The sequence below is a fragment of the Chanos chanos genome, chromosome 3 (assembly GCF_902362185.1).
Source record: "Chanos chanos chromosome 3, fChaCha1.1, whole genome shotgun sequence".
Taxonomy (NCBI): Eukaryota; Metazoa; Chordata; class Actinopteri; order Gonorynchiformes; family Chanidae; genus Chanos; species Chanos chanos.
Window position 1 is genome coordinate 44,704,578 of NC_044497.1, and position 26,620 is coordinate 44,731,197.

At 41.5% G+C, this 26,620-nt stretch overlaps 1 protein-coding gene across 2 annotated transcripts in view; it reads left to right on the forward strand.

The window, feature by feature from the left end:
* Window positions 1–2,202: 2,202 nt before the first annotated feature.
* LOC115807786 (synaptic vesicle glycoprotein 2C-like) overlaps window positions 2,203–26,620 on the forward strand; it is a 28,626-nt gene continuing 4,208 nt past the window's right edge. For both annotated transcript variants that reach the window (XM_030768936.1, XM_030768938.1), the window contains exons 1-9: window positions 2,203–2,806; window positions 12,051–12,231; window positions 14,941–15,092; window positions 20,638–20,771; window positions 21,000–21,089; window positions 21,282–21,392; window positions 21,577–21,665; window positions 24,551–24,715; window positions 26,330–26,463. In XM_030768936.1, coding sequence (XP_030624796.1) covers window positions 2,203–2,806; window positions 12,051–12,231; window positions 14,941–15,092; window positions 20,638–20,771; window positions 21,000–21,089; window positions 21,282–21,392; window positions 21,577–21,665; window positions 24,551–24,715; window positions 26,330–26,463 — 1,660 coding nt within the window. The remainder of the gene's footprint in view (window positions 2,807–12,050; window positions 12,232–14,940; window positions 15,093–20,637; window positions 20,772–20,999; window positions 21,090–21,281; window positions 21,393–21,576; window positions 21,666–24,550; window positions 24,716–26,329; window positions 26,464–26,620) is intronic.

Sequence of the window (26,620 nt, forward strand, 5' to 3'; positions counted from 1 at the left end):
AAATGGATTTCCATCAATGTCTGACAAACATAAACGTCAAGCACTCAGTTACACACTTCAGCAGGTGTGTGTTTTCCCTGTGTGAACAGAACAAAATGAACTCTGGACCTCACAAGAATAATATACCTCTATAAAATGGAGGAGATCAGACCACTAATGAAGGGATTAGGGTGAGGCTAGTGTTTGTGTGTGTGTGTGTGTGTGTATGTGTGATTATAAGGGTGGTTGTTGTTTTTTCCTACACTGTGGTACAGTGCAGGGTTTACTGAAAGAGTGAAAGTTTAAAAGGACACTAATTTTAGACAGTTTCTGGGCCTCTGTGTGGGAGAAAAGAGGAGGGCAAAGTAACACAAATGAAGAAGATTTATGTTCTGTTCAGTTCAGTTTAATTCAGTTCAGTTCGGTCCAACACTATACTACTTCATTCTCACTTCAATCCAGTGATTCCATATTATCAATTGATTTCATCATTTTAAAATATTACAATTAATTTTATTATCACCAAGTAGTGGCATCACCAGAATAGTTTGATTTCTCTGCTGGTTAAATGTGAGTAGCAGTACATTTTCAATATGTTGTTCCTGTTCTAATAATCTCACCTCCCTACACACTGTGCTAATGGGGCCACCTGCAGAATTTCACATTACTGTTCTGAAAGTGCATTCAGTGTGTAGTATTACGGTCAAAGACATATACAGGAGAATATTATTGAACATGTAAATATGCTGTGTCACAGAAACTGGTGTGTCAGAAAGTCAGAATAAATAAGATTAATTTCAGTAAATCAGTATTTACCTTAGTTTATCTTGAAGCTGATCCAGAGGTGCGTTCAAATTAGCAAACAAATGCAAACGTTTGCGAACACATACAAACGGTCCGAGGAGGTAGTTCTCGGCGAACAGACATGGACGCTTGACTAAGGGAGATGTGTGCCCAGGTGGGAGTTATCCCAGAAAATATACTTTGTGTTCGATTTTATCTAATCTTACAACAATTCAAGTGGTTGACTTGTCTAACTGTCAGCTGATACTTTTTCAGAAAGCGTCTTTTTTGAATGCTATCATTATCAATCCTCAGCGTCAGCTAAGCTTTTGTATTGCCCTCTATGGTCGTTAGTTTAGGATAACTCGCATACATCACACACAGCTAAAGCGTTAGGTGTTAGGTGAAACGATACCTTGGTTGTTATTAGTAGCCTAGAGGATTAATGTCGTCGGAGTACGCTGACCTAAAAACCGTTCAAATTTAAAAGTTCAAAGAAAACCCGTTCGCCTGGGACGTATGCTCCGATTTGCCAAATTTGAACGCACCTCAGATCTTTAACATCGCCTCATGAAAGGAAGCAGTTCTAAGTGTTCTGGAAGCAGTTCTAAGTGTTCCTTTCCATAGAGACCATGGAATACTGGAATACCTAAGATTTTGCCTTGACATTTCTCAGGTATTGATTTAGAAGGATGTTATTTAATGTATTTAATGTTAATTCTTTACCTTCTCTGGTCCTTTGTGTAGAGATGCTGACCAAACAGAGACCATCACACACAGAAATTCAGTCTAAGTGTAAATTTGCCAGGATGCTGCAATGCTAAAATCACCTACAAATGTTCATAATGCCATGCTTCAAAAAGTCTGGTTTATTGAATATATCAAAATCTGGTGAATGTGATCCTAAATCCTGTTTTTAATTAAGATGACAGGTCTTTTAATTCTGTTGCCAGGTACTAGGCTCTCATGAGGAAGGCCACAGCTCAGTAGGTTACACAGGCACAGAGGTTGAGATGGGTTAAATGTTGAATCTGTTCTGCATTGAGTTTTTTTTTGTGTGTGTGTTGTCCATTTGCTTCTGCATAATGTACTTAAATGTAAGATTTTTTGTAATGTAACCATTTGTTTGGTTTATTTTGGTTTCTGTCTTGCAGTTGTGTCCTGTCTGGTTAACTGAATGGACGAAGGGTCTTTCATTCCTGTTACGGGCATCGACTCTCTCTCTCGTTGTGGTCGACGATCCCAATTCTGATCAACACATACAGTCATCTCTCACCCAGCTCTACCTCAGAACACAATCACCAACTCCTCAAGACAGTCTCTCACTGACCCTTCATTTCAATTCACTCAACCTTTTTAAAGTAGACCTTAACCCTGCTCCCCTCCTGTGCTTTAATCTCACAGTTAATCTGTCTCTAAAACTCCAGTTGCGGGCTGGAAATGGAAGACCATTATCGAGACCACACCTCCCTGGTCAAAGGAGCTAAAGACCTGGCCAAAGAGGCCAAACGCCAGGCGATCAAAAAGGTCAACAAGGCCGTCGACCGAGCTTCTGACGAATTCTCCAGCCACTCCTACAGCCGTTTCCAGGACGATGAAGACGAAGGAGACGGCGACGAAGATCAGTACTACTACCGTCACGGCCAGCAGGACGGGAAGGCGCCCCGTGAGAACGAGGAAGATGAAGGCTCCAGCGATGCCACAGAGGGTCATGATGACGAAGATGAGATCTACGAGGGCGAGTATCAGGGCGTCCCCGCCACGATGGGGGATGGGCGTCGGGTGGCGCTGGGGCAGCCAGTCGCTGATGGAGCGAAGGATCGGAGAGAGCTGGAGAAAGAGAGGGAGGCGGAGGAAGAAGAGTTGGCCCAGCAGTACGAACTGATCATTCAGGAGTGTGGGCACGGACGGTTCCAGTGGCAGCTGTTTCTGGTGCTGGGTTTGGCACTCATGTCTGATGGGGTGGAGGTGTTTGTGGTGGGGTTTGTTCTGCCGAGCGCTGAGACAGATATGTGTGTGCCCAACTCTGGAGCTGGCTGGCTAGGTAAGGAAAAGAATTGTACATCCACCCATGCTTAAATACACAATCATACAAACAGACATACACACATACACACACACACACACACACACACACACACAGAGACATACACTAACACAAACAGACACATAAAGACACATGCACAGATAATGATGTACTTTGAAAGTGGTTCAAAGTGGTATACATATAAATTGAGAGAAAAAAAAAACAGAAAAAAAACAATACACAGAGAAAAATATACTCAGACAATGAACTCCAAACACATACACACACACGCACACACACACACGTTCGTATTGATATCCTAGTGGGGACTTCCCATTGTCTCCCATTATCCTGTAACTGAAGAATACTAACCTATTCCTAACCATAACCCTAACCCTAACCTTAACCAATGAAATGTCTTGACACTTTTTGTTTTAACAATAAGAACAATATAATTTAGAAAAACATTGTTCTGCTAGGGGGACCAGCATTTGGTCCCCACCAGGCACTTTTTGTCAGATTATGCTATCTTACTGGGGACTTCCCCAGAAAGATACCAATACATGGTACACACACACACACACACACAAAGTTTGATGTTATGGCTGTTGTACATTGCACATTGAGAGTGACTGGCAGCTGTGTCTAATGATTCAGTGAGATTCACTGAACAGTCAGCCAGGGTTGTAGCGATAAGCAGTATTGTTTACACTCGTTTTCAAACTCCTGTCGCTCTGTTTTTCTTCCATCCCTTTTTCCTTCACATCTTTTCAGCTGGCTTGGTGTTTGATGTATTATCATCAGACCCAAAAATGACAAGCTGTCTCTTTGAACTGATGGAGTGTTCATCTGGTGTCACAGTAATGAGAGTGGAGAGTGTGTGTGTGTGTGTGTGTGTGTGTGTGTGTGTGTGTGTGTGTGTGTGTGTGTGTAGGTGGTGTGACATTTTCGCTGTAATCTCATTGGGTTTGGATCAGGAACTGGGTTGTCATGGTACCAGGTATGTGACCATATGAGTGGGAGATGTTTTGAGCTGCCAGTGAAGAGCTTATTTTTCTCCAAAATCAGAGCGTGTGTTTTGTGTGTAAGCTTATCAATGTAAGCATGCTTCTTTTTCATAGCCTCTTGAATCTTCTACATGTCTGAACTAAGTGGCATTTTTTGAGTTTTTGAAGAAGCTCTATATGAATGTATAGTGCAAATTTGTCATGGTTTGTTTGTATAATTCAAGGAAGTTAGAAGAATTTTTTTTCCATCCAACAAATGAGCACAGCAACTTCACCCACGTTGATTTAACAAGAGTGTGTATGTAAGAGCATTCAGCATTATCAGTGTTCATTTAACAGTGGTGAACTTACTGTACGGATGAAATAATGAAACATTGGTGACAATGCACCACATTGTACATCCTCTTTCCCTCTCCCGTTCCCTCACATCTGAGTTAAACGTCCATTTTCAATGTGTTTTCTTCTGTTGCTGTAGTGACTTTAGCTGCACCTCAATAAAATACCGTCTTAAGCATGCCCCCCCTCTCTCTTTCTCTCTCTCTCTCTCTCTCTCCCTCACACACACACACACACACACTCAGCAGACACAATTAGTGGTACTCTAGTGGATCAGTGTGAAGTGACCTTCATAAAGAGGCCACGATGAAGAACAATCACAGTATTTATGTCTCTGCTTTTGTAAAAGAGTGCACAAAGTGTTAATTATTTATTTGGTAGTTGAAGCTAATTATCTTTGGGTTTAAATGATTATCTCCTTGTTAAAAAGTGTGTAGTTGCTTATTTGATCCGAAAAGAACAGAGTTGGTCAAGCAAAAAGAGATACAATTAAGAGCAAAGTAAACAGCTAACAAATTTAGTTCTTTGTGAGTGAGTGTGATTCACGTTCTGTAACCTAAATGCCTCGCTCTCTCTCTCTCTCTCTCTCTCTCTCTCTCTCTCTCAATCCCAAAACACAGTGTGCTGTAACATTTGATCATTTTCTGGAGTGTGGATGTTTTAGAATCACAACCCATGTTAAAAATATCACATTTCATTCTCACTTTTCGCACTTGTAATTCACACCAACGTTGTTATTTAGTTCTTGGTTAGTATTTAAATAGCAGAAATTGCTTACTCAGTACTGTATGTATAATATTAATCTGATGTCTGTGTAACTGTGAAGTCTGGGCATTTGGGAACAGTTGGCATAGTGGTGGTACATGACTCACTTGTTGTACCTCTTTATGACTTTAATGAGCATTAACTCATTGTCTCATGACATCCTGCATCTCTTTTGGACTGTGTCTTTGATCTTAAATTCTTCTTTTTAAAGTACTTCCCAGGGAAAAAAAACGTTTCGCCCCCCCCCCCCCCCCCCCCCCCCCCCCCCCCTCTTTCTTGCCCCTCCCTTTGAGTTCTCTGCTGGTTTGATTATCATGTGTTGGTCAATGCTCAACACTTAGCCTTGATTAGCCTCTGTCTCTTCCCCTCTCTCTCTCTCTCTCTCGCTCTCTCTCTCTCTCTCTCTCTTGCTCATTCAAACTGCCTCTCACTGCAGTTTAACCACGCCACCTTGGGTGTGTTTCTTTGTGTGTGTTGAGTTAAACACATGCTCATACACCTGCTCACAATGAGCCACACACACTTAGTTGTCACAAGTCACAGCTTATAGGGCTTTACACTGTGCATGCTCTGTGTCAATGTCTGGATCAGTTTGTAACCCTGCACGCAACACTTTTCTTTTTCTCTCAATCTCTCTCCCACCTACACACCTAAGGTGTTAGTGGTGTTTAAACTGCAGTGAATAACACAGTACTGCAGAGATTACTACACACTCATATCTCTCCTTAGATACCTCCTTTTCTTTTCACCTTTCACTTCCCCGCTCCTCCTTGTTTTCCTCACTCCTTCACCTCCTCCTGCATCAGTCCTGTCTTCTCCACACCACAACTCTCCTGTGTCTTCTCTTCATCTTTCACCCTACGGCCATCCCTCATTCTTTGACGTTTTTTTTTTTTTCTGATTCAGTAATTACTGCTTGTTTTCCCTCCTTACGCTCTCTCTCTTCTCTCTTTCTCTGTCTCTGTCTCTTTTTCTCTCTGCAGAATGACTGCACGCTCCACTCCTCTTAATGATTACCGTAATGATCACCGCGCAAGGTCCCCTCATTTCTCAGTCCATCTACATTCACACACACATACACACACAAATTCTGCACTGCACTATATCCTTATGCCTGCACAGACACCCAACCACTGCGAGCACTTAAACATATGCACAAACAGAGAGACGCAGACGTACACAGAGAGACTTCTTATTAACTGATGTTCTTGTAAATGCGAAACACACATACACATACACACAAATTCACACAGATGGACAGAGAGAGCAAGAGAGAGAGAGAGAGAGAGAGACTGCAGATTAACTGTGTGTTTTACAGGCTGCTGTGCTATTGCTGATGCTGCAGTATTTGAGGATTGCGTGAAGAGAGAGGGGGAGAGAGAGAGAGAGAGAGAGAGAGAGAGACTGTGCATCAGAGCGTGAAATCAGAAACCAGCCTTTTATGCAGGCACCGTTATGGACAACACTCTAGGGCCCTTTCAGGGGGACAGCAGGCTCACCTTACCTTTCCTTTTCTTTCTTCACAATATCCCTTCTTTTGTTTATCCATTCCTTCTGTTTTTTCACCATCCTGATACTCTATAAGTAAAGATATATGTTTTATTATCTGTCTGTATGATTATGACGCTTTCACAGTGGTCTTAGGCTTAAGATGTTTTGAGGAAATTAGATCCAAAGTTTTAGGGATAAAAAAGAATCACAGAGCAGGGGGATTGTAATAAAGAGGGTGGATTACATCTTCTGTATACATTTCAATCACCGGTCCACGTCTGATAGGTGTAGTCAACGACAGTTTAAGTAAACCTGTGTGTTTACAGCAATGATGCAACCTCGGTTATTTAAAATCAAATCTTATTCTGCTTACTCTTTGGTTACTGAGATACAGATGTGATAAAAAATAAAATAAAATTCCTGTGTCACCGTATTTTTTTTTTTTTTTTGTAGATGGTATCTTAGACCACCTCAGGAGTGTGAAGGTCCATCGCAGTCTTTTTCCTGTCCATAGTATTGTCAGTGTTTTTGCTGTTCATGGTATTGTCACAGTCTTTTTGCTGTTCAAAGTGTTGTCACAGTGTTTTTGCTGTTCGTAGTATTGTGCCTTTCTGGACTGATATCAATGTTGACATTCCTAAGGTCTGTCGGAGCCACTCTTTCAGCTCAGGGGTCATGAATCCAAGCGCTCCTGTCACCGAACAGACCGCCTTCATTTCCACCTTCAACATTCTCTCCAGTTCCTCCTTCAGCCCCTAAACTATACAGATATACAGACATATACATCTATATACATCACCTATCAATGGACTGACAGGAAACAATTGGTATCCTGCTTTTATTTCTTTTCACTTTGTTCCTGAGCTCCACTTCAATTGACTTATCAGAGATATTGATCGCTGATTCTCTCTTTCTCTCTCTCTCTCTGTCTGTCTCTCTCTCTCATTCACTGTAACTGATTGAAATGTTAAAGTGATTGTGCGGCTGTCGTCACAGACACCAAATGAGGTTCTCTGTGAGCTGTTGGGCGTTTACCTCAGTGTACCTTTGCTTCTCAGATCACAAGCTCTGGTTTCAACAAAACCAAGAGAACACAACTGTCATAAGTCAGATATAGACTGTCTCACTGTTCTGCTACAGTAGGGGGTGTTTCTTACATTCAGAAATTTGGATTGTTAAAAAAAAAAAATTTGTTTTAAATCATTCTGCGTTAATGATATATATTTTCCATGACAGGAAGTTAGATTTGCTTGGACAGGGTCCTCAGTTATACATGGAAATAAAAGAGACAAAGAGAAGTGCAGAAAACTGAGAGAAAATGGCAGGACCAACTAATTGCAGAGAGAAAGAAAAAATGAGAGACACCATGTGCCATAAACCTGCCATGAGAAGAGGAATAGCACACAGCTTAATGTACTGCCCAGAGACAACACATAATCATTAACACTGCACAAACTCTCTATGTGTGCCTGTAACTGCTCAACTTCTGTGACTCATCACACCTAAAAGGCATCATACTTGATTTGACTCACTGTGTGTGTGTGTGTGTGTGTGTGTGTGTGTGTGTGTGTGTATGTCTGTGTATACACCCACCCACCTGTGCGTGTCTGTGTTTTCATGTGTGCAGCAGAAATCTCATTGACAGCCCAGTTTAATCAACACAGTGATGTGAGGGATAGGCAGTGCTGAAGCTGTAGATACTGTAATTAAAACATCCAGGAACCTGCACATCCGGGCCAACCATTACCCCCCCACCCCCACCCCCTCCCTCCCATCGGTCTGTGACTCCAGAGCACAGTTCCTGGGATGAGTCAACCCTTACACAGCTCTCTCCTCTGTCTAGTGAGGGCTTTTCAATGGGTCACTATTGGCTTTAATGTTAACTGTATTAGGACATCTTAATGGCATCACGAATCCATTTCTTTAGTTAGTGGAAATTATAATCCTTCCATACTGATTTTCCTTTTATGGATTACAGTCTGTTTTCTATGTCCTTCAGTCCTTTTATAAAGTCACAATCTGTCATTCTTTTTTCCCCCCCACCCTTACATTTAATTAATTTTGGTCACAAGACTGAATGGAAACATGGCCTGTGGCTACATAACATAGTAATTAATAGTACATCCTTAATTAACAAGGGTTAGGGTACCATACTACAGAAACTGCTGAGATCTGTGCTGTGCTCCAACCAGCAGGCTTGCATATTACTTAATACAGACTTGTCTAAACACATTGGAGCATGGAAAATTATGCGGGCATAAAATTAGTCTGTATCCACAGAACTTAATCCACCTTTCCTAGAAAACTTATAAATGTCAGTTCAGAGTCCCAATGGACTGATCTCTCTTTCTTTTTTCCCTCTGTGCATTTTATGCTGTCTCTTCCCTCCCCCCATATCTCTCCTTCTACGGGGGTTAATTTATGAGGTGGATATGTAACAGAATGCTAATAAAACCTTTTGCTGCAACAACAAGCTAATTGCCGGCATTGTTTTCCTCTATGCTCACAAGGTACGGAAATACAGTAGCTGGGACGAACTGTTTGGCACTTGCAAATATGAGTGAAACAAAAGCAGTAAACTGATATTTATTTGTATTTTGAATTGTGTTATGAATTGTGTAATATACAATGATAAATATTGCGTGGTCTTTAAACGTATCAAAGTGTGCTTTGGAAAGACACAACTGTGTCTCACTTTGCAACAGCATGTTTTGAAAATGTGTCTGTGTATACTTTAGTTGAGTTTCAAGGTTTGTTGAAGCCTACACTACAGGCGGAAACCAGACAGGATTCCGTTGAGAATGACAGGATCATGGGAATTCCGGCAGACACTGTGAACATGTCCTAACAAACAGCAGAATCAGTCAACTGGGCCTGTCTTCAGTAATGTGCACAGAGAGAGTGGCAGCATGTGGGAATACTATTTTTGTTTAAGGCTTAATTACTGAAGCAGAGAGAGAGAGATGGGGGGGGGGGGGAGCTTGTGGTTCCAGATATCATTTTTGAGTAAAGTAATCCTCTGTGACAAATGGAATTACATGGTATTTAATGTTATATCCGAAGAACACAGCGTTTGTTGACCTCCTCTTTTCTGCCCGACGCTGCTGACAGTCTTTGCATTGAAGACTACAGTTTAAACAGTGTTTGAACTGCTATTTGATTTTTTTTTTAAATATATTTGTCCCAAGACAATATGAATCCAGGGAGTCGTTTGATGTAGTTAAGGTGAGGGTATCGTTTGCTGCTTCAGTTTGATGAAATCGGCTTTAAGATGACCACTGAGGATCACATTGCCGTGGAAACCCCGCTGAGAGGAGACCCTGAGAGACAGGAAAACATGCATACTGACCTAAGTTTGACCCCAATAAAACACCATAGAATCCTCATCCCCATTTGCTCCCATCCCTGACTTTAATCAGAAACCCAGAAACCGAGCCCATTGGGAGAAGCGCCATAAACCAAATGAGATGATCTGAAGAGATAGAGTTTTTTTTAGTGAACAGTTTCTATTGTGTTTTTAGCCCCAGATCATTGGTTTGTTTGACTGCACACAATTCTTATTAAATGGATGGAAAAGATAATAGGCTATAGGCTCTTCAGGATGTTTGGTATGGCTGTTGGTTTTTTGGGTTTTTCATTCATAGCATCAAGCTTTTAAGGTTTGTGTAATTGTAATATAGACGCCAGCGTAGTTGATGTTGTTGCCACTCAGACAGTATTTTTAAGGTTTTCAGGTTAAACCAACAAAATAGATACTTTGATGTGAAATTCAACCATTGTTATCGAGCAGGGCATAAATCACTTGGGACAAAGATATTCAGGGTTTGATGGATCCGAGGAAGACAGCAGATATACTAATCTTGATGGCATTATTTGAGCATCTAAATAATAATGTTCAATGTTCAATGCAACTGTCATATTTGATGTGTAATATAGTATGCTGTTCTATTTACTGTGTAATGTAGCAACATGTATGCCATGGCCTCTTGAATCAACTGTACGCAGAGTATAGTAGATTACCTGAGGAGATTCTATTTAGAGTATGGAAGCTAGCCTTCTAAATCAGTTATAGTATGGAGGCTAGCCCTCTAAATCAGTTGCATGCAGAGTCTAGTAGCTAGCCTCATGTATCAGATACATCCAGAGTGCAGAAACTAGCAGGGCAATTATATTTTTAGCATAGTAGCTATGGTGTAGTCTCCTGATTATAGGTAAGAAAGAACTGCAGTAGACGCTGGCTTCTAAGGTCAGTTGCACATATTTGTTAGTATCTTAGGCCAATAATGCTTAAAGCATAGCCTGAAACCTCGTGAATCAGTGGTAGAACACAGAGTAGAGAGGGTTTATGTTTACACAGAGATCAGAGATCAGTCACTTACATCTACAGATTTAATGTAAACCAATGAAATATCATCATTAACGTAAAGCAGTGTCCAAATAATGAGGATTAGCAGTAAATTTTACCTAGCATTACATTTAAGTCATATCTAGAATTCAGTAACTGGTTTCTTTATTCTATGTACATATATCTAGAGTAGAACAACTAATCCTCTCAGGTGGTTGTATTTCATTTCTGCGCATTCAGTGTTATCCATAGACCTGTTCAGTTTCAAATGGTTGTCAGACAGTAATGGATTACCAGGGCACCTCTTCACATCTGCAGGACTCGATAAGGAAGAGTACCTTCAGCATATCTATCCAATCACAACACAGGGGGGGAGAGAAAGAGAGAGAGAGAGAGAGAGAGAGAGGTGTGTGTGAGAGAGAGGCAGGGAGAGAGAAAGAGAGAGTGATGGGGTGGGGGTGTGTGTGTGTGTGTGGGGGGGGGGGGGGGGGGGCTGTAATAGTTTCTTGGGAGCAGGGGGTTGGGGGATAGCAAACGATCACTTCTCCTTCAGCGCAAATTAGCATTTTTATTAGCATATCTTGGCTTGGCCGAGTAAACTGGATTTACGTAGCGTCTGCTGTCTTCTGGTCAGGATGAATGATCACCTCAGTGTCCTCTGAACAAACTCACTCATCTGAGAGGGACAGAAGCAAGAGATGAAAGGGACAGATAAAGAAGTGCACAGAAATTTATGAATGAAATATGTAGAAAGGCACAATGGAACCCATTACAACTCATCTCAGTTGCAATTCAGTCCAATTCACTGCATGTTTAATTTGAAAGGCAGGAGATCAAATTCTATTCTTATAAACAAGATCATAAGATCAGTACTGGGCTAAACTGGATATAGCAGCAACCTGAACTGTACAGTTAGTATGATATAGGAGACACGTATGACCTGTATCATAAAATGGTTCCTACAACATTTCACATGCAAGACATATTGATGATTTAGTGTTTGTGTGCATTACTTCTTGTTTTATTTTTGAAATGAAAAAAGAGTTTTCCAATAGCTTGTGTGTGTATGTGTGTGTGTGAGAGAGAGAGAGAGAGAGAGAAAGTGAGTGTGAGAATGTGTGTGTGTCTGTTTGTGAAGAAAAGGAACATTTTCCTTACTTCCAGGAGTTTGTCAGACATGAACATTTGACAGAATAAAAGTTAAATTTGTCATGAAAAACAATAATCTCTGCTCTCTCTTTCTCTCTCTTTCTCTCTCTCTCTCTCTCTCCCTCTCTCTCTCTCTCTCTCTCTCTCTACCCCTCTCCCCCCCTGTCAGGCAGTATCGTCTACCTGGGCATGATGGTTGGCGCGTTTTTCTGGGGGGGTCTGTCGGACAAGGTGGGCCGGCGACAGTGTCTACTGGTCTGCATGTCTGTCAGTGGTTTCTTTGCTTTCCTCTCTTCCTTTGTCCAAGGCTACAGCACATTCCTCTTCTGTCGCATGCTGTCCGGCTTCGGGTGAGTCTTACTTTCCTGTTGCCTCACGACTTCACATACCCACATTTTGTGGTTCACGCTTTCACCACTAAACGTTTAGAGGAAGAAAATGAGTCATAAAACTGGAGGATAGACAAAGAACAGTAGATTAAGTGACAACTCTGATCTCAACCTGTAAAAAGACTGAAGCCTTTATTGGGCTTTACTACTTTTTCTAACAAAAATAGACCAGTTAAGGTTAGGATTTCACTCATTCTCTTGCTTTTTCTTGCTCATCCTCTTTCATTGCTCTTTGTTCTGAGGAACTATTATGTAGAACTTCTGCTAATCCACAATGTTCTTTAGGGTAGCCCAGGGAGTGTCTCTGAGCCTGCTTGATGCTTGGGAGATGTTTGACCCCAATTTGACTTCTTTCAGTGAATGTGAAGCTCTTGCCTATCTGTGTGGTCCACTCTCTCTCTCTCTCTCTCTCTCTCTCACTCTCTCAGAGTAAAAGGCCAAATCACTCACAACTCTTGGAGACTCCCCTGTGTGTTCTAGAACATTTTGCCAGGCTACACACAGAGATAAGGGCCCCGCTGTGAGCGGCACACCCCAGCCCACAAATAGAAAGACACAGAGACAGACTGCCCACTGCTCTCCTCCACCTATCTACTCCTGTCCCCTGCCTTACAGACAGCTTCACGACCCACAGTTAGCACTTACACTCAGTTATTTTAGCACTCTGGAGCCAACTCAGGGCTGACACAGAGAGAAAGAGAAAGAGAGAGAGAGAAAAAGAGAAAAAAGGCCTCAGGTCAGTTATTGGGGCTAAAGCAACAATACATCAGAGGATGTTATTGCTAATTGAATTTTCCTGGCAGTCTCCTGTCCTTGCTGGAGAGCCTTTGCTGCAGATTGGGCGGTGCTTAACAAAACCCACAGAATTACTCAGCTTGTCAAAGTCAGTTAATGGACTCAGACAAGGTCAAAGTTTACCTGAGGTGAACATATCCTGAACTGAGTTCATTATAAATTCAGATAGAACTATCTCATACATATAATGCACTGTAAATTTTTACCTTTAAACACCTGGTTTCAAATTTTACAGAATTTTAGGGTTTCGTTTTACGTCAGTGGAGAAGGGCAAATTGTGCTTTGTCACGTTACACACTGATCATGTGTTTTAAAAAAGGAGTAACAAGAAGCCAGTGTAAGCTAAGTTAAGTTATACTTCATTAAGAGGTAGAAATGCATGCATTTGGACTTAAAAATGCTCATTTTTTGATTTCTTACTCTTTCATTGGATACAAATTTATATTTGCCCAAATATGTATTTATTTACACTCTTCAGTGTATCTCTGAGTATGCAGAGAGAGTTTGTGATGTTCAGTGAACTCTAACTGTGGAGTCCGTTATTAGATGGCATGCCTCTCTCTTTGAAGATTAAAGATCCATCCTGCTCTTGTCTTAGATCAGTTTAATGTGTACCATCTGTTTGGCTGAGTGATTGCTCTCTGGTACACTTTCATACATCCACAGATTTACCACAGAAAAACGAATACTTTCATTCTCTCTCTCTCTCTCTCTCGCTCTCTCTCTCTCTCTCTCTCTCTCTCTGAGAACAAACAAACAAAAAAGTAAACAAAAGAGAAAAAAGTAAACAAAAACAGCATAACTGTAGTACTTTGATTTTGTCACTCCTCTTTATGTTTTTTTTGTTGCGTGAAACATGGACAGTAACAGAGACTGATGCTCTCACATTCTCCTCCTCTCTCTCAGACTGTCAGATAAGTACCAGAGTGGCTTCTGTCGGAGCTTATTGATTTTCTCATCTGTGCAATCTGAGAGAAATGGGCGGTGATTGCTGTCTCTTGCCCATCCTGCACTCTGTGCTGTTCTCATGCTGTTCTCTGACCATCCTGCTGTTCTGCATCCAACCTCATTGCAGTCTTTGTCCTACTCTGTTCTGGGATCATTCGAAGAACATTCCAACCTCATTCCGCTCTCTGCTCACAAATTTTCCAAGATAATTCCACTCTTACTCCTGCATGTGCTGTTCGCTGTTCCAGGATGATTCCAGACTCTATACTGCTGTGTTGTTTGGAATCATTCCAACATCATTCCCATCCTGCTCTGTTTTCAGCTGATCATTCATTCTGATTCCATTCCCTGCCCCCTTTGCCTGTTTGGCAAAGCCAGACCAAACACAGATTTGTATTAGCTAAATGTTTAAGTCAACATAAAGGTCCAGCATTCTAAAATTTAGGTCTTTGAAAATAGGTTTTCTGAACAGAAACAGCTCGGATAATCTTTTTTTTCTTTTTTAAATAACGCTTGTGTCACGCCTCCATCTCAACTTCCCTCCAGTCCAGTCTATCAGCGCTCTGCGTCGCTAGCTTTCTAATCACCAGCCTAATCGGCTCATGGACTGATTACCATGTTCACCTGTGTCTCATTCATTATCTCAGTGTTCCTCCATATCTACACCTCTTGGTTTCATTCAGTCCTTCAGTAAGTGTCCGTACACCTGAATTTCAGAGCCGTGTCTTGATAAGTATCAGCTGCGATTGCTACTGTATTTTGACCTGGTTTTCATGTATAGTTCCTGAGCCTGTCTGCTGCTACAACAAAAGCGTGAATAAAAATCTGTGCACACATTTTGACTTGGTGGGATGACTGGTCACACTGGTTGTATGAGTTGTTTCTCTCATTCTGTTCTAGACTCTATTTCCTTTGGTCCTTTTGCAGGATTGGTGGAGCTGTGCCCATCGTGTTCTCATTCTTCTCTGAGGTCCTGGCTCGGGAAAAACGGGGAGAACATCTGAGCTGGCTGTGTATGTTCTGGATGATTGGGGGGATCTATGCCTCTGCCATGGCCTGGGCCATTATACCACACTATGGTGAGTGACTCAACCAAGAGATCACTGTCCACACTACCAACTGTCCAGTTAGGAAACTCCATGGTAGCTGATACCACCAGCTTCACAACCATGTAACTATATGCCAAATGACATGACCAACTAGCCAAGCAGATAGCTCTATGGTATCAACACCAATTCCCAGGTGATTATCTGTTGTGTGACCAGTGTTGGAAGTAACGCGTTACTGTAAGTCCACTCCTTTTTTGGTAAGGAGTAATGTAACTAATTACCTTTTCAAATTACATAAAGCAAAATAGGCTTGTTACTCATTACTTTTGTCTTGCATGACAATATTAATGGACAACTGCAGGCTATAACAGATAAATGCAGCCTATTCCCCCAGTTTCCTGTTTGTGATCTAACGTCACCCACCCTTACAGTGGTACAATGAATGAGTGAATCAATAAATCAGTATTAGCCCACACGACGGCCGACAGTTCGGGCAGTGTGAGCTAGCTGTCCTGGAAATAGGGACATTATTTGGATGGGCAATACGGACGGGCAAAAATATACTGGTGAGTTGTAGTCTGTGTGCAGGTGTGAGAACTTTATCCACATCAAAGAGTAGTAATTCTAATCTTCTGAAGCACCTGGTAAAACAACTTGCTTCTACAAAGCTAATCGCAAAAGACCCCAGTGCTAGCACCACTGACCAAAGAGCCACTCCATCCAAACAGCCAGGCCTTGATTTGCTTAGTATGCATTAATAAGAGAATTGAAGCAAACATTTAGAAGTATTGCAAAAGTTACTTTCCCTAGTAACTAATTACTTTGTATGCAGTTATTGGTTAAGCATTTCAATTACTTTTGGAAGAAGTAACTAGTAACTGTAACTAATTACTGATTTTCAGTAACTTGAACGACACTACGTGTGACTGATGCTAGCAATGACTCATTCACTGAACACAGTAATGTGTAACCCCTTCATTGGTTGTAAGCAAGGACTAATCCAATTCGCTAAATTATCATGCAAGTCAGTGGAGAGGAGGTCATTCATTTGGTTCATCATATTAATGTAAGACAAGCAACTGCATTTTGATAAAATTAAGCAAATAAAACAATGATCAACTGCGCAGATATTCTCGTTTAGAGTGATAGATCTGACCCTGCTGTGCAACCATAATGCAGAAGACCAGTCCAACAAATAGAGAGAGGTGAACAGGTTACGCAAACTGGTCAGGGAGACAGAAAAGAGACGCTGATTTAAGGAGGAGCAAATAGAGTGGGAGAGGAGAGGATGTTCAGAACAAAGGACAGAGAAAGTGGTTTGGACGAGAGGATTGGAAGAAAGGAGGTGAGGGGGGGAGAAAGGACAGGGGAGAGGAGGATGGAGGAAAATGATTAATGTAGACTATGTCAGGGATATTTAAAGGATGAAGGCACACAAAGCAGAGAGAGAGAGAGGGAGAGAGAGAGGGAGAGAGACAGTGGAGAAGAGATAGCATCCTGTAATTTATCACCAGCACAACACAGGAAATAAGGCGGGAAAAAAGAAGAGATAAAAGCATAAAGGAGGGATAGGAGCAGAGGAAGAGTCGACTGTTGTGTAGCCTCACCACATGTTTCTATTCCACTTGATCAACCTTAATTAGGTTTTCTCCTTCACCCCCATGTGCTCACACTCTGGGCTTTTAGAGGAGGTCTGGGGTTTGTCCACGAGTGCTGTGACGTCACAGTGCCTCAGTCTCTTCTCTTCTCTTCTCTTCTCTTCTCTTCTCTTCTCTTCTCTTCTCTTCTCTTCTCTTCTCTTCTCTTCTCTTCTCTTCATCTGTACCGAGACACATATAGATAAGAGGCTGTTACAGTGAATAACTGTTGGAGAATAATCTCATAAATTTCCATCTTTTACAAATTCTCTTTTCTTGATTATGCAATACTTTGAATCAAATAAAAAAACACATTTCTGCATTGCTGTTTATGCAGTATTTTTATGGAAGTATTTAAAACTTTGCATGGATATTTACACTTGTGTTGTCCTAAAGTTCACATGTGCTTAGCTGAATGGAGAGGGATTTTTCCTCTCAGCAACAGGAGTGTTTCATTAAGAGAGAACAAAATTGATTTTCTATAAAAGAGTGTGAACCGTGAGAGATAAAAAAGGTGCAGTTGTAAAACACTGTGACATCTCTCCTCCGCTCTCTCTGTCCTCTTCTCTCTCCGTTCTTACTTGTTCCTGTGAAAAACATAGAGTTCATAATTGAGTTCAATTGATTAATGATTCTTGTCTTAGCACCATTTTCTGGGTTGGAAGGGTGCAGAAACAATGTGTGCTTGCATGTTTGAGCGAATGTTGGTTGAAAATGAGGCGTTGGTGTGTGTGTGTGTGTGTGTGTGTGTGTGTGCGTGTGTGTGTGTGTGTGTGTGCGTGTGTGTGTGAGAGAGAGAGAGAAAGAGAAAGAGACTATACTTGTCGATATCTCTCTCTGTCCATTTGTCTCTGTGTGCTTGTGTGTGTGTGCGCGCGCGCGTGTGTGTGTGTGCATGTGTGTGTGTATGTGTGTTTTATGCGTTGTCCAGACGTTCCATTGTAATTGCATTTCAGTAGCTGGGTTACTGAGCGCCCTGCAGGTCCATGTTTAGCTGCTGCCATTGAAAATCTCATTACACGGATTATGTATATAATGGAGTCCAGCCTACAGCTGACTGACTCAGCAACACACCAGCACAGCACAACGGAGTTCCGTGCAATGCAACACAACACAGTTTAATGCAAGAAAATCAAGCACGACACAACACAGCATAATGCAATTTAACAAAACACCATGCAGCACAACATAACACGCCATAACGGAGATACTCCTGAAAAGAGCATGCAACAAGGAAAGTAAAATATGTTTTCAAACTATATACATATACATTTATATATTTGTACATATATAATATATGCAATACATTTTTCATACATCTAAAGGCACTGAGGATTTTATGTCAGTATTCATTTAGTACAGTAGTTCGGGGTTTCTCCACCCCATACAATAAGTTTAAAAAATTGTGCACACGCTGAATGCAGAGAGTGAGAAGGACACACTCACACTTTCAGTTTCTCCCTAAAACTGGAGTCCTTCAACTCTCCCTCTCCCTCAGCAGTCAATGAGCCGAGCACTGCGGCAGAACCAGGCTCTCTCTCTCTCACACACACACACACACACACACCAGCACTTCTGTCTCTCTCACGCACACACACACTCACACACACCAGCAATACCCCAAAAGAAACTCTCTCACATACCCACACACACCAGCAATACACAAATAGACAAACCAGCTCTACACACACACACACACACACGCCTGCACACATATACTCACTCACACACATTCTTACACACCAGAGATGCACAGACACTCTCTCTCTCTCTCTCTGTCCCTCTCTCCCTCTCTCTCTCTCTCTCACACACAAACACAAACACACACTCTCTGACACATTCACATACACAAACCAGCCCTTCCACACACACACACACGCACGCACACTCGCTATCCCTCACTCTCTCCGTCTCTTTCACACACAGATAATCCAGGGCTGGCAGTGTCCCCCAGTGGAATCCACTATCAGTTTTAATGAGATCTTTTACCAGCCCTCTTCTTTTACATGCTGACCTTCATTATGGACTGCCCCTCTCCCTCCCTCAAGACACAGTCGTGATGACACTTAACAGGCACTGTGTCACCGTCATTTCATGATTCAACCCTTTGCAGTGAATCCTTGCCAAAAAATGACCCATTCACTATGGTTAGAACTTGTGAAGCTAGAAAGATAATGATCTGGTGCATTGATTTTTGTGCCGTTGCCTTGAAAACATCACTTCCAGGATTTTTTTTTTTGGAGTCATCAATAGTACAGTCTTACAAAATAATTAACTTGTTTTTAGGCTCTTTGGTTTGTGAGAGGGCACTTTTTTTCAGCTGTTGATCCCATTTTCGATTTTCTAGCTTTGCCAGATAATGATCCATTATTTAAGACTGCATTAGTAAGTGAGAAGACGGCTTTGCCAGATAGTGATCTCACACCTTTTAGTGAATGGAGACTCCTCTTTGAGACTAAAGGAGGATACTTGAGAACACATTCTTTATCTCCAGTTATGAAAAGTGTCTGCATGTTGCCACACAGAAGTTGTGGGAAGATGTAGCAGAGGAGAGTGATAGAAAGAGAGTGTAGGAGTGAGTGATGCATGCGGAGAGAGGGCCACAGAGAGAAAGAGTAAAAGAATGCGGAGAAAGAGTGATAGGAGAGCGGCGGTAGTCTGTGCTCTCTGAAATAATCCTTTCTGGTGTTGTGATGATGTTGTTTATTCCCTGAGGTCCTTTTGACCCTGAAGTTCTGGTAATTGCTTTATCCACAAAGGACATTACCACCAGGAATTCTGGAGTGCTCTGTGTGTGTGTGTGTGTGTGTGTGTGTGTGTGTGTGTGTGTGTGTGGTTAGTTTGTGGTATTGATCTGTAGTGTTGAAGGCCACAGGTTAAAGTGAAGAAATAAGTGTAAATCATCAGGAAAAGGTACTGTATGTATTTCCAGCTGAGAGTTTTCATTCCTCAGAGATGGAAATATTCTGTCATCTCCTCTCATAAACAGCTGTCTTTTCAACGCCTCCAACCAGCTACACAGGATGACTCTGTCAGTTTTATTACAGAAAACTTGTCCTTCTCTCTCTACTTTTCTGTAACCATATGGTGTAATACTCCCTCCAGTCATTCTCAAGAACAAGAGCAAGCTGCATTGAGGTGGAAAATGATTGGGAGTTTAATAATCATTTTTCATTAAGAGGCTTTGTGTGTGTGTGTGTCTGTGTGTATGTGTGTGTGTGTCTGTGTGTCTGTGTGTATGTGTGTGTGTGTGTGTGTGTGTACGCGTGTGTTTGGGTCTGTCTGTCTCTGTGAGTGTGGGTGAGTCTGTCTCTCTCTCTCTCTCTCTCACTCTCTCTCTCTGTGTGTGTGTGTGTATGTGTGCGTGTGTGTATATGTGTGTCTTTATCTCTATTACTCCTCAGGGTTCTTTTGTCTCATTTTCACACTCCTTCACTTCATTCCACCCAAGATGCTGTTCAGCACAAGTGAATAAAGAAGAGAAATATTGAAAAACATTTGGAAAGAAATTAGAGCGTTTCATTTCACTTTCGTGGTTTCCTCATGACTGATTTGTCTTTGCCAGTTTTATCTTTACTGACCATAAACCTAAAGAAGCAGCCTTGGGTCTGATTGATCAACATTCAGGGCTGCTGATTGTTTTCTTTTATTTGTTTGGTCATTATTCTACTTGTAGTCTGATCAGTGCTGGCCAGTGCTACACAGACAAAGTTAAATTCAGTTTAGCTTTTGCCTCTGACTCATTGCTGGAAACAACAAGACTGTCACACTGCACTTGCCATGCATATTTGATTTGGGTTTTTTGTTTGTTTGTCTGTTTGTTTTGCAGGCAGGTTTAAGCTCCTGTGTTACATCTCCTCTGATGGGTTCATTAGTTGGACCTGTGATGAGGTGATGATGTTTCTGAGCTGTGACTGACTGTGTTTTTGGATGTGCAGGCTGGAGTTTCAGTATGGGTTCAGCATATCAGTTCCACAGCTGGAGAGTGTTTGTGGTGGTCTGCGCCCTGCCCTGCGTCTGCGCAGTCGTAGCACTCACATTCATGCCTGAGAGCCCACGCTTCTACCTAGAGGTGTGTGTGTGTGTGTGTGTGTGTGTGTGTGTGTGTGTGTGTGTGTGTGTGTGTGTGTGTGTGTGAGAGCGAGAAAGGGAGAAAGAGAGAGTGAATATGTGTGTGCTGGTTGGTGTGCAGGTTACACTGCACAGTCTGCTTTCTTATAAGTTTAGCAGTGTGTCTGTGTGTGTGTGTGTTTGTGAAGACCCATGCACATGTGAACTCTCCTCTCTTTCCTTTTCTCAGACGGGGAAACATGACGAGGCTTGGATGGTCCTCAAGCAGATCCATGACACCAATATGCGGGCTCGTGGCCAACCAGAGAAAGTCTTCACTGTGAGTTACCAGCTCCTACACACCCACAGCACATGGCCCGTCCCAGAGAACCACGCACACACATCCACACACATCCACACACACACACACACACACGTACACACACACATATACACGCACTCACATACAATTTCTTTAAAATCTTTGTATTCTGTTACGTTATGTTGCGTGTCTATGTGGCGCCCCTTACAGGTGAATCGTATTAAGATTCCCAAACAGCTGGATGAACTGGTGGAGATGCAGTCTGAGTCGGCTCACCCTGCCTCAAAAGTCCTGTTCAGGATTAAAAGTGAACTGCGTGGCGTGAGTGTTTCTGCCCGCTCTACAACTCACTATATCACATCTACAGTCAAAGCTTTCCTCTCAGGGGAATTTACCCTGGAGTACACACATATCTTAAATGTGTGTGCCTTATGTGTGTATGTGTGAACACTCTTCAAGGAAATGTGATTCTACATAATTCAGAGATTTTTTTTTGTGTGTTTAGATCTGGCTAACATTCATGCGATGCTGGGACTACCCTGTAAAAGACAACACTGTCAAACTGGCCATTGTCTGGTTCTCTCTGTCTTTTGGGTAAGAAGTAACTTCAGTTCAGCCCCAGTTCAACTCCCTTACTTTGCTTCCTTTCAATACAATATGATTTTATTTGATATTTGTTAGTTCAGTTCAGTTCAGTTCAATTCAATTCAACTCAATTCAATTCTCACTTTGATATACCTAATATTTCACTAAGTACTCTCTTTTTCACCTTTATGTCACTGCCTTGCCATTCTGTCTGTCATCCTCAGACTTCAAACTGCGTCAATGACTCAACATCATGACTTTTCACGGATTATGACCCTTGCACCTTTGGCTGTGCCTATTAGTTAGCAGTGTCCTGGAGAACAGGATTCAGTTTGATTTCATTTAATTTTTTAATTTATTTTATTTAACCACAGCTAATCCACTCTCTAATGAAGATATGCCTGTGTCTGATTACACTGTTATCTGTTATCAGAGTCCCTCAGCAGTGTGTATGTAGCTCTAATGCTTCACAGACCTGCCAGTGTCAGCATGAGAGCAAGTCTGCTCTGTCCCCACATTCATCAGATTGGACTAAAGATCGATTCAGTCTGATTGCCTGTGCAAAGATCTACTTACCGTGTATCCGTTATTTACTTGTTAATTTCAACATTACACAAATAGTTCCAATTATAGATCGTGCCCGCTCTGGTGTTTCTCTATCAGTTCAACTTTGCTACTCCTGATTCAAGTTTTAGCTGTTTATTAAGCCATTAATTCATTTAATTAGGTGTGCCCAGCTAAACCCAAATCTATTCATGATATGGGACCCTTTAAGAATGGATTCCAATGCCTGTATTGGTGTGAACATTGACAGGGCAGAGCAGTGTTAGAGTGACCATTTACAAATGTGCAAACGTGCTGTGCTTTGTATGATTTTCTTAGAGAGAAGCATCAACCTCAGTAGATCCACAGTTCCTTACTTGGGATTTGCAGAGTGTACAGTATAATGTGTTGTTCTGTTCTCTCTGTGATGTCACAATGAAGTGTTGGTCCTTTTTAATTACGGTACTCACAGTGGCTGTTTATTAAAGCGGATGGACCCAGAGGTGGAGCTGCTTGAGAAGGACTATTCTCCTTGTAATTACCATTGTCGTTCAGATACATGGGCCCAGAGGTGGAGCTGCATGAGGGGGACTATTCTCCCTTTAATTACAATAATCATTCAGATACATAGCCCTGTTGTGGAGCTGCATGAGGGGGACTGTTTTCCATATAATTACCATTATTATTCAGGTACAAAGACCTAGAGTTCAATCTCTCTACAGAAGACTTTTCTCCCTGTAAGTACTGTAGACAGATTGATAGGTCTAGAGATGGAGCTGCGCAAGAGGGACTGTTCTCTCTGTAATTACTACAGTTATGTAGATGGATAGCCCCAGAGATGGATCTGCATATGGAGACCCATAAAATTGCAGAAGTACAGTACACAAACTCCTTAGACCAAACTGATACAGCTCCCTCTGTGTTATGCTCTCCCGCTTTAAAGGCTTTTAAGTGCCATAACTAAATGAAGAGTTTATGTAGCGAAGATGAGTGATCTCTTCCACAGAGCCCTGCAGTGAGACCAGCTCCCTTCATGTCTTCTCTTTACATTCCACACTCCATCTCCTCTGCATTCACCACTTACTCCACCTCCTCTGCTTCTAATTTCTCTTTTCTTTATTGCGGTTACCTACGTCTTCTCGGCGGTTCTAGACGTTCTTGGTGTTCTACTCCATGACAATTCACTTTACGTTCAATGCTATTGTGACGTCCTGTTCCGTTCCACACTATCAAATTCTCTTCTGAAATATTTGCTCCTGTTCTAAAATTCTCTGTCATGTTTACTCTTAACTGCTTCACCTCTCTCTGCCCACATTTAATCCAGGCTTCTGCATGCCATTTGCCTTTGTGCGTGTGTGCGTCTGTCTGTGTTTCTATGTGCGCACAGGCGTATATGTTTGTGTGAGCATGTGTTTGGTCTCTCCCACGCCTGTCTAGTTCGTCAGGAGGAGGACAGCTCTGACACCCATCCTCCACCTCCCTCCTTCTATCTTCCCTTTCATCCTCCCCTTCTTCTCTTTTATCTTCCACCCTCCCATCAGTTTCTCCTCTACATTTTCAATTCAAGAATTGTGTGAGGGTTTTTTTTTGTGAAATGGTTTTCTTTACATGTAAGTTTTATTGGCCCATAAAATATGCTGTTAGTGTATATCACATAAAATGTCCATAGCTGAGATCTCATAATTAAGATCACTATCACTATATGTCTCTTCCTCTTCCTCTCTCTTTATCACACACACACGCACACACACCTGCACAGGAAAGCACACAAACACAAACCTACACATACATATACACTGAGGGGTTTTCTTTGAGTGTGTTGTTGACTAAGTAACAGGTTGGTAGTGTGAACTCTGCCTCAGGAGAGTATGAACACAACCAATTACACTCTGAGCATCTGCCACAGGCCTCTGCTCTGTGTCAGCTACAACACCCCCCTCCTGCACACTAATTAATTAAGCTCTGCTCTCCCACCGCCAGTGTGTGTCACACACACACACACACACACACACACACATTTACAGGCATGCATGCACATGCTCCCATGCAAACCTCCACACAAGCCCACATACTCATAACACATAGCTATGCACACATGCCCACATACCCTGTCTTTGATCAGTTGATCAGCACATACCTACAGAGCTTGTAGGGTTAGTTCTTCAGGGCTTCATTTTTTATCCAATGATGAAAAAACTGAAAAACACTGACTAAGTTTTATCCAGCTCTCCTTAAAAGTCATATTTTATTTCTCTTAGTAAAGACTAAGGATCAGTGTTATGTTTGTGTATTGTGTATGTTTAATGTGTGATGATGTCATAGTCCTGTGATGTCATTTCCGGTGTGTGCAGATATTATGGGCTGTCCGTCTGGTTCCCTGATGTCATCAAACACTTACAGGCAGACGAGTATGCGTCCCGTGTGAAGATCCATGAGAATGAACGCATTGAGGATTTCACATTTAACTTCACCCTAGAGAACCAGATCCATACCAATGGAGTCTTCATCAAGGACAGGTGAAGAAAGGAACAAGAACTGACACTAACAAATAAGAATAGTCTCATTGTCGATGCTAATGTATGAAACTAGTGTATAACACTAACTGCTAGAACAGTGAAATAGCAATAGAAAAAACTCAGTTGTGCACTAGAACAAGATTAAGATACAATTTTTGGCAATAAGCGCAGAATTGTATTCAAAAGTTTCTTCATATTGTTGTGGTTTCTTCATATTGCATGAAACTGACAACTTGAGAGTAAAGCCATGGTGTAAAAGCTGTAATGTTAATTTCAGTTTAACACTTTAGCACTCTCCAATTACTACAGAGTATGAATATTCACCTTCTCATATAGTGAGGTGGATATGGTAGCTTCTCTCATTGGAGAATGGCTAGATAATTTGTCTTCATTACAAACAATGTACAATACAACTGCAGTGTTCCAAACCCATTGCTGTATCTGCCCCAGGAGCAGGAAATTAAAGTCTTATCATACTCCTAGCTCTCTCTCTCTCTCTCTCTCTCTCTCTCATTCTCTTTTCCCTCCTCTCTTGCTTTCCATCCCTTTACTTCTACTTATCACATATCCTCTACCCCATGAAAATCTTCTCTCTCTCCTCTTTTCCCTCTTCTTTCCCTCTATCATTTGTATCCACAACATCATTTAATCATTTATCCATTCTTACTTATTCTCTCTCTCTCTCTCTCTCTCTCTCTCTCTCTCTGCTTCCTCTTTCTGCCCCACTGCCCATCTTTTGCTCTATCTCTCTTTCTCTCTTTGGTGTTGTTTGTCTACAGCAGCTTCAGGTCTTGGAGACAAAGCACATTTATTAATAGATTAAATCAACGACAAAATCATATTTCAGCCTGCAACATGGCTTACACACAGTGATAACAGACAACATAGGCAGATTTAGCTGGGAACATTACAAAATCCCCAGCGACTGATACTGGAAGCACCCAGATTTGATCTGTGTGGGACACAGATATTGTGTGACACAAGATAATCACTTATACCAAAATGACCTGTAAGAGAAAGCTATCCTGTTGCCATGGTTACTAGTGGTTTATTTTAAAAGGAATGTGTTCAGAAACTGAACAATGGCACCTGAACCACATACTTACAGAGGTGGCAAAATATTTGCCAAAAATCTAATCAATTCTAAAAATGCAAGCCCCAGATATCTTGTAAAAAAAACCTAGAATGTGAAATAGGAGAGTGAGGGTTCTCAAGTACAGTTTACGGACAAAGTTTTGGCATAAAATGCCTTTCTCAAAGTCAAACTGAAGAGGCTGAAAAAGGCAGAAATATAAACACATAAGTGACTAGCACTGAATTCATCACAGAAGGCTACTGTTAAATAGTGAAAAAAAAATCTAATTTGTTTCAAAATAACAAAATAATCAGAAAATACACAAGTGATCCCAAAAGATTCTGAATGGATATTCTGAATAATTAAGTTAATACAGACAACGACAATGAAATGAGTGGTTGACCTGCCCTGGAATTTAAATGTTAAAACATGACTGAATATTTTAATCTTCAACCTCTTCAACCTCTTAATATCTTGAGGACTGCTGAGACACTCTTGGCACTGATTATCTGACTGTTCTTTAACTCTTGATCATTCAGGTTCATCAGTATGAAGTTTAAATCTGTCACCTTCAAAGACTCCACATTCCTGAATTGCCATTTTGAGGATGTAACTTCAGTTGGATCATTCTTCAAGAATTGCACTTTCATACAGGTGGAGTTCTACAACACTGGTGAGTGCAGATAAAGAAAGAAAGCAAGAAAGAGAGAAAGAACTGAAAGAACAGAGTACTGTCATTCAGTGTAAGATCTAATGGTCTATTGAACCTAAGCATATGCATACTAAAATATCAGCCGTGCTGCTAACCCATCGCTGTACATATGATGATA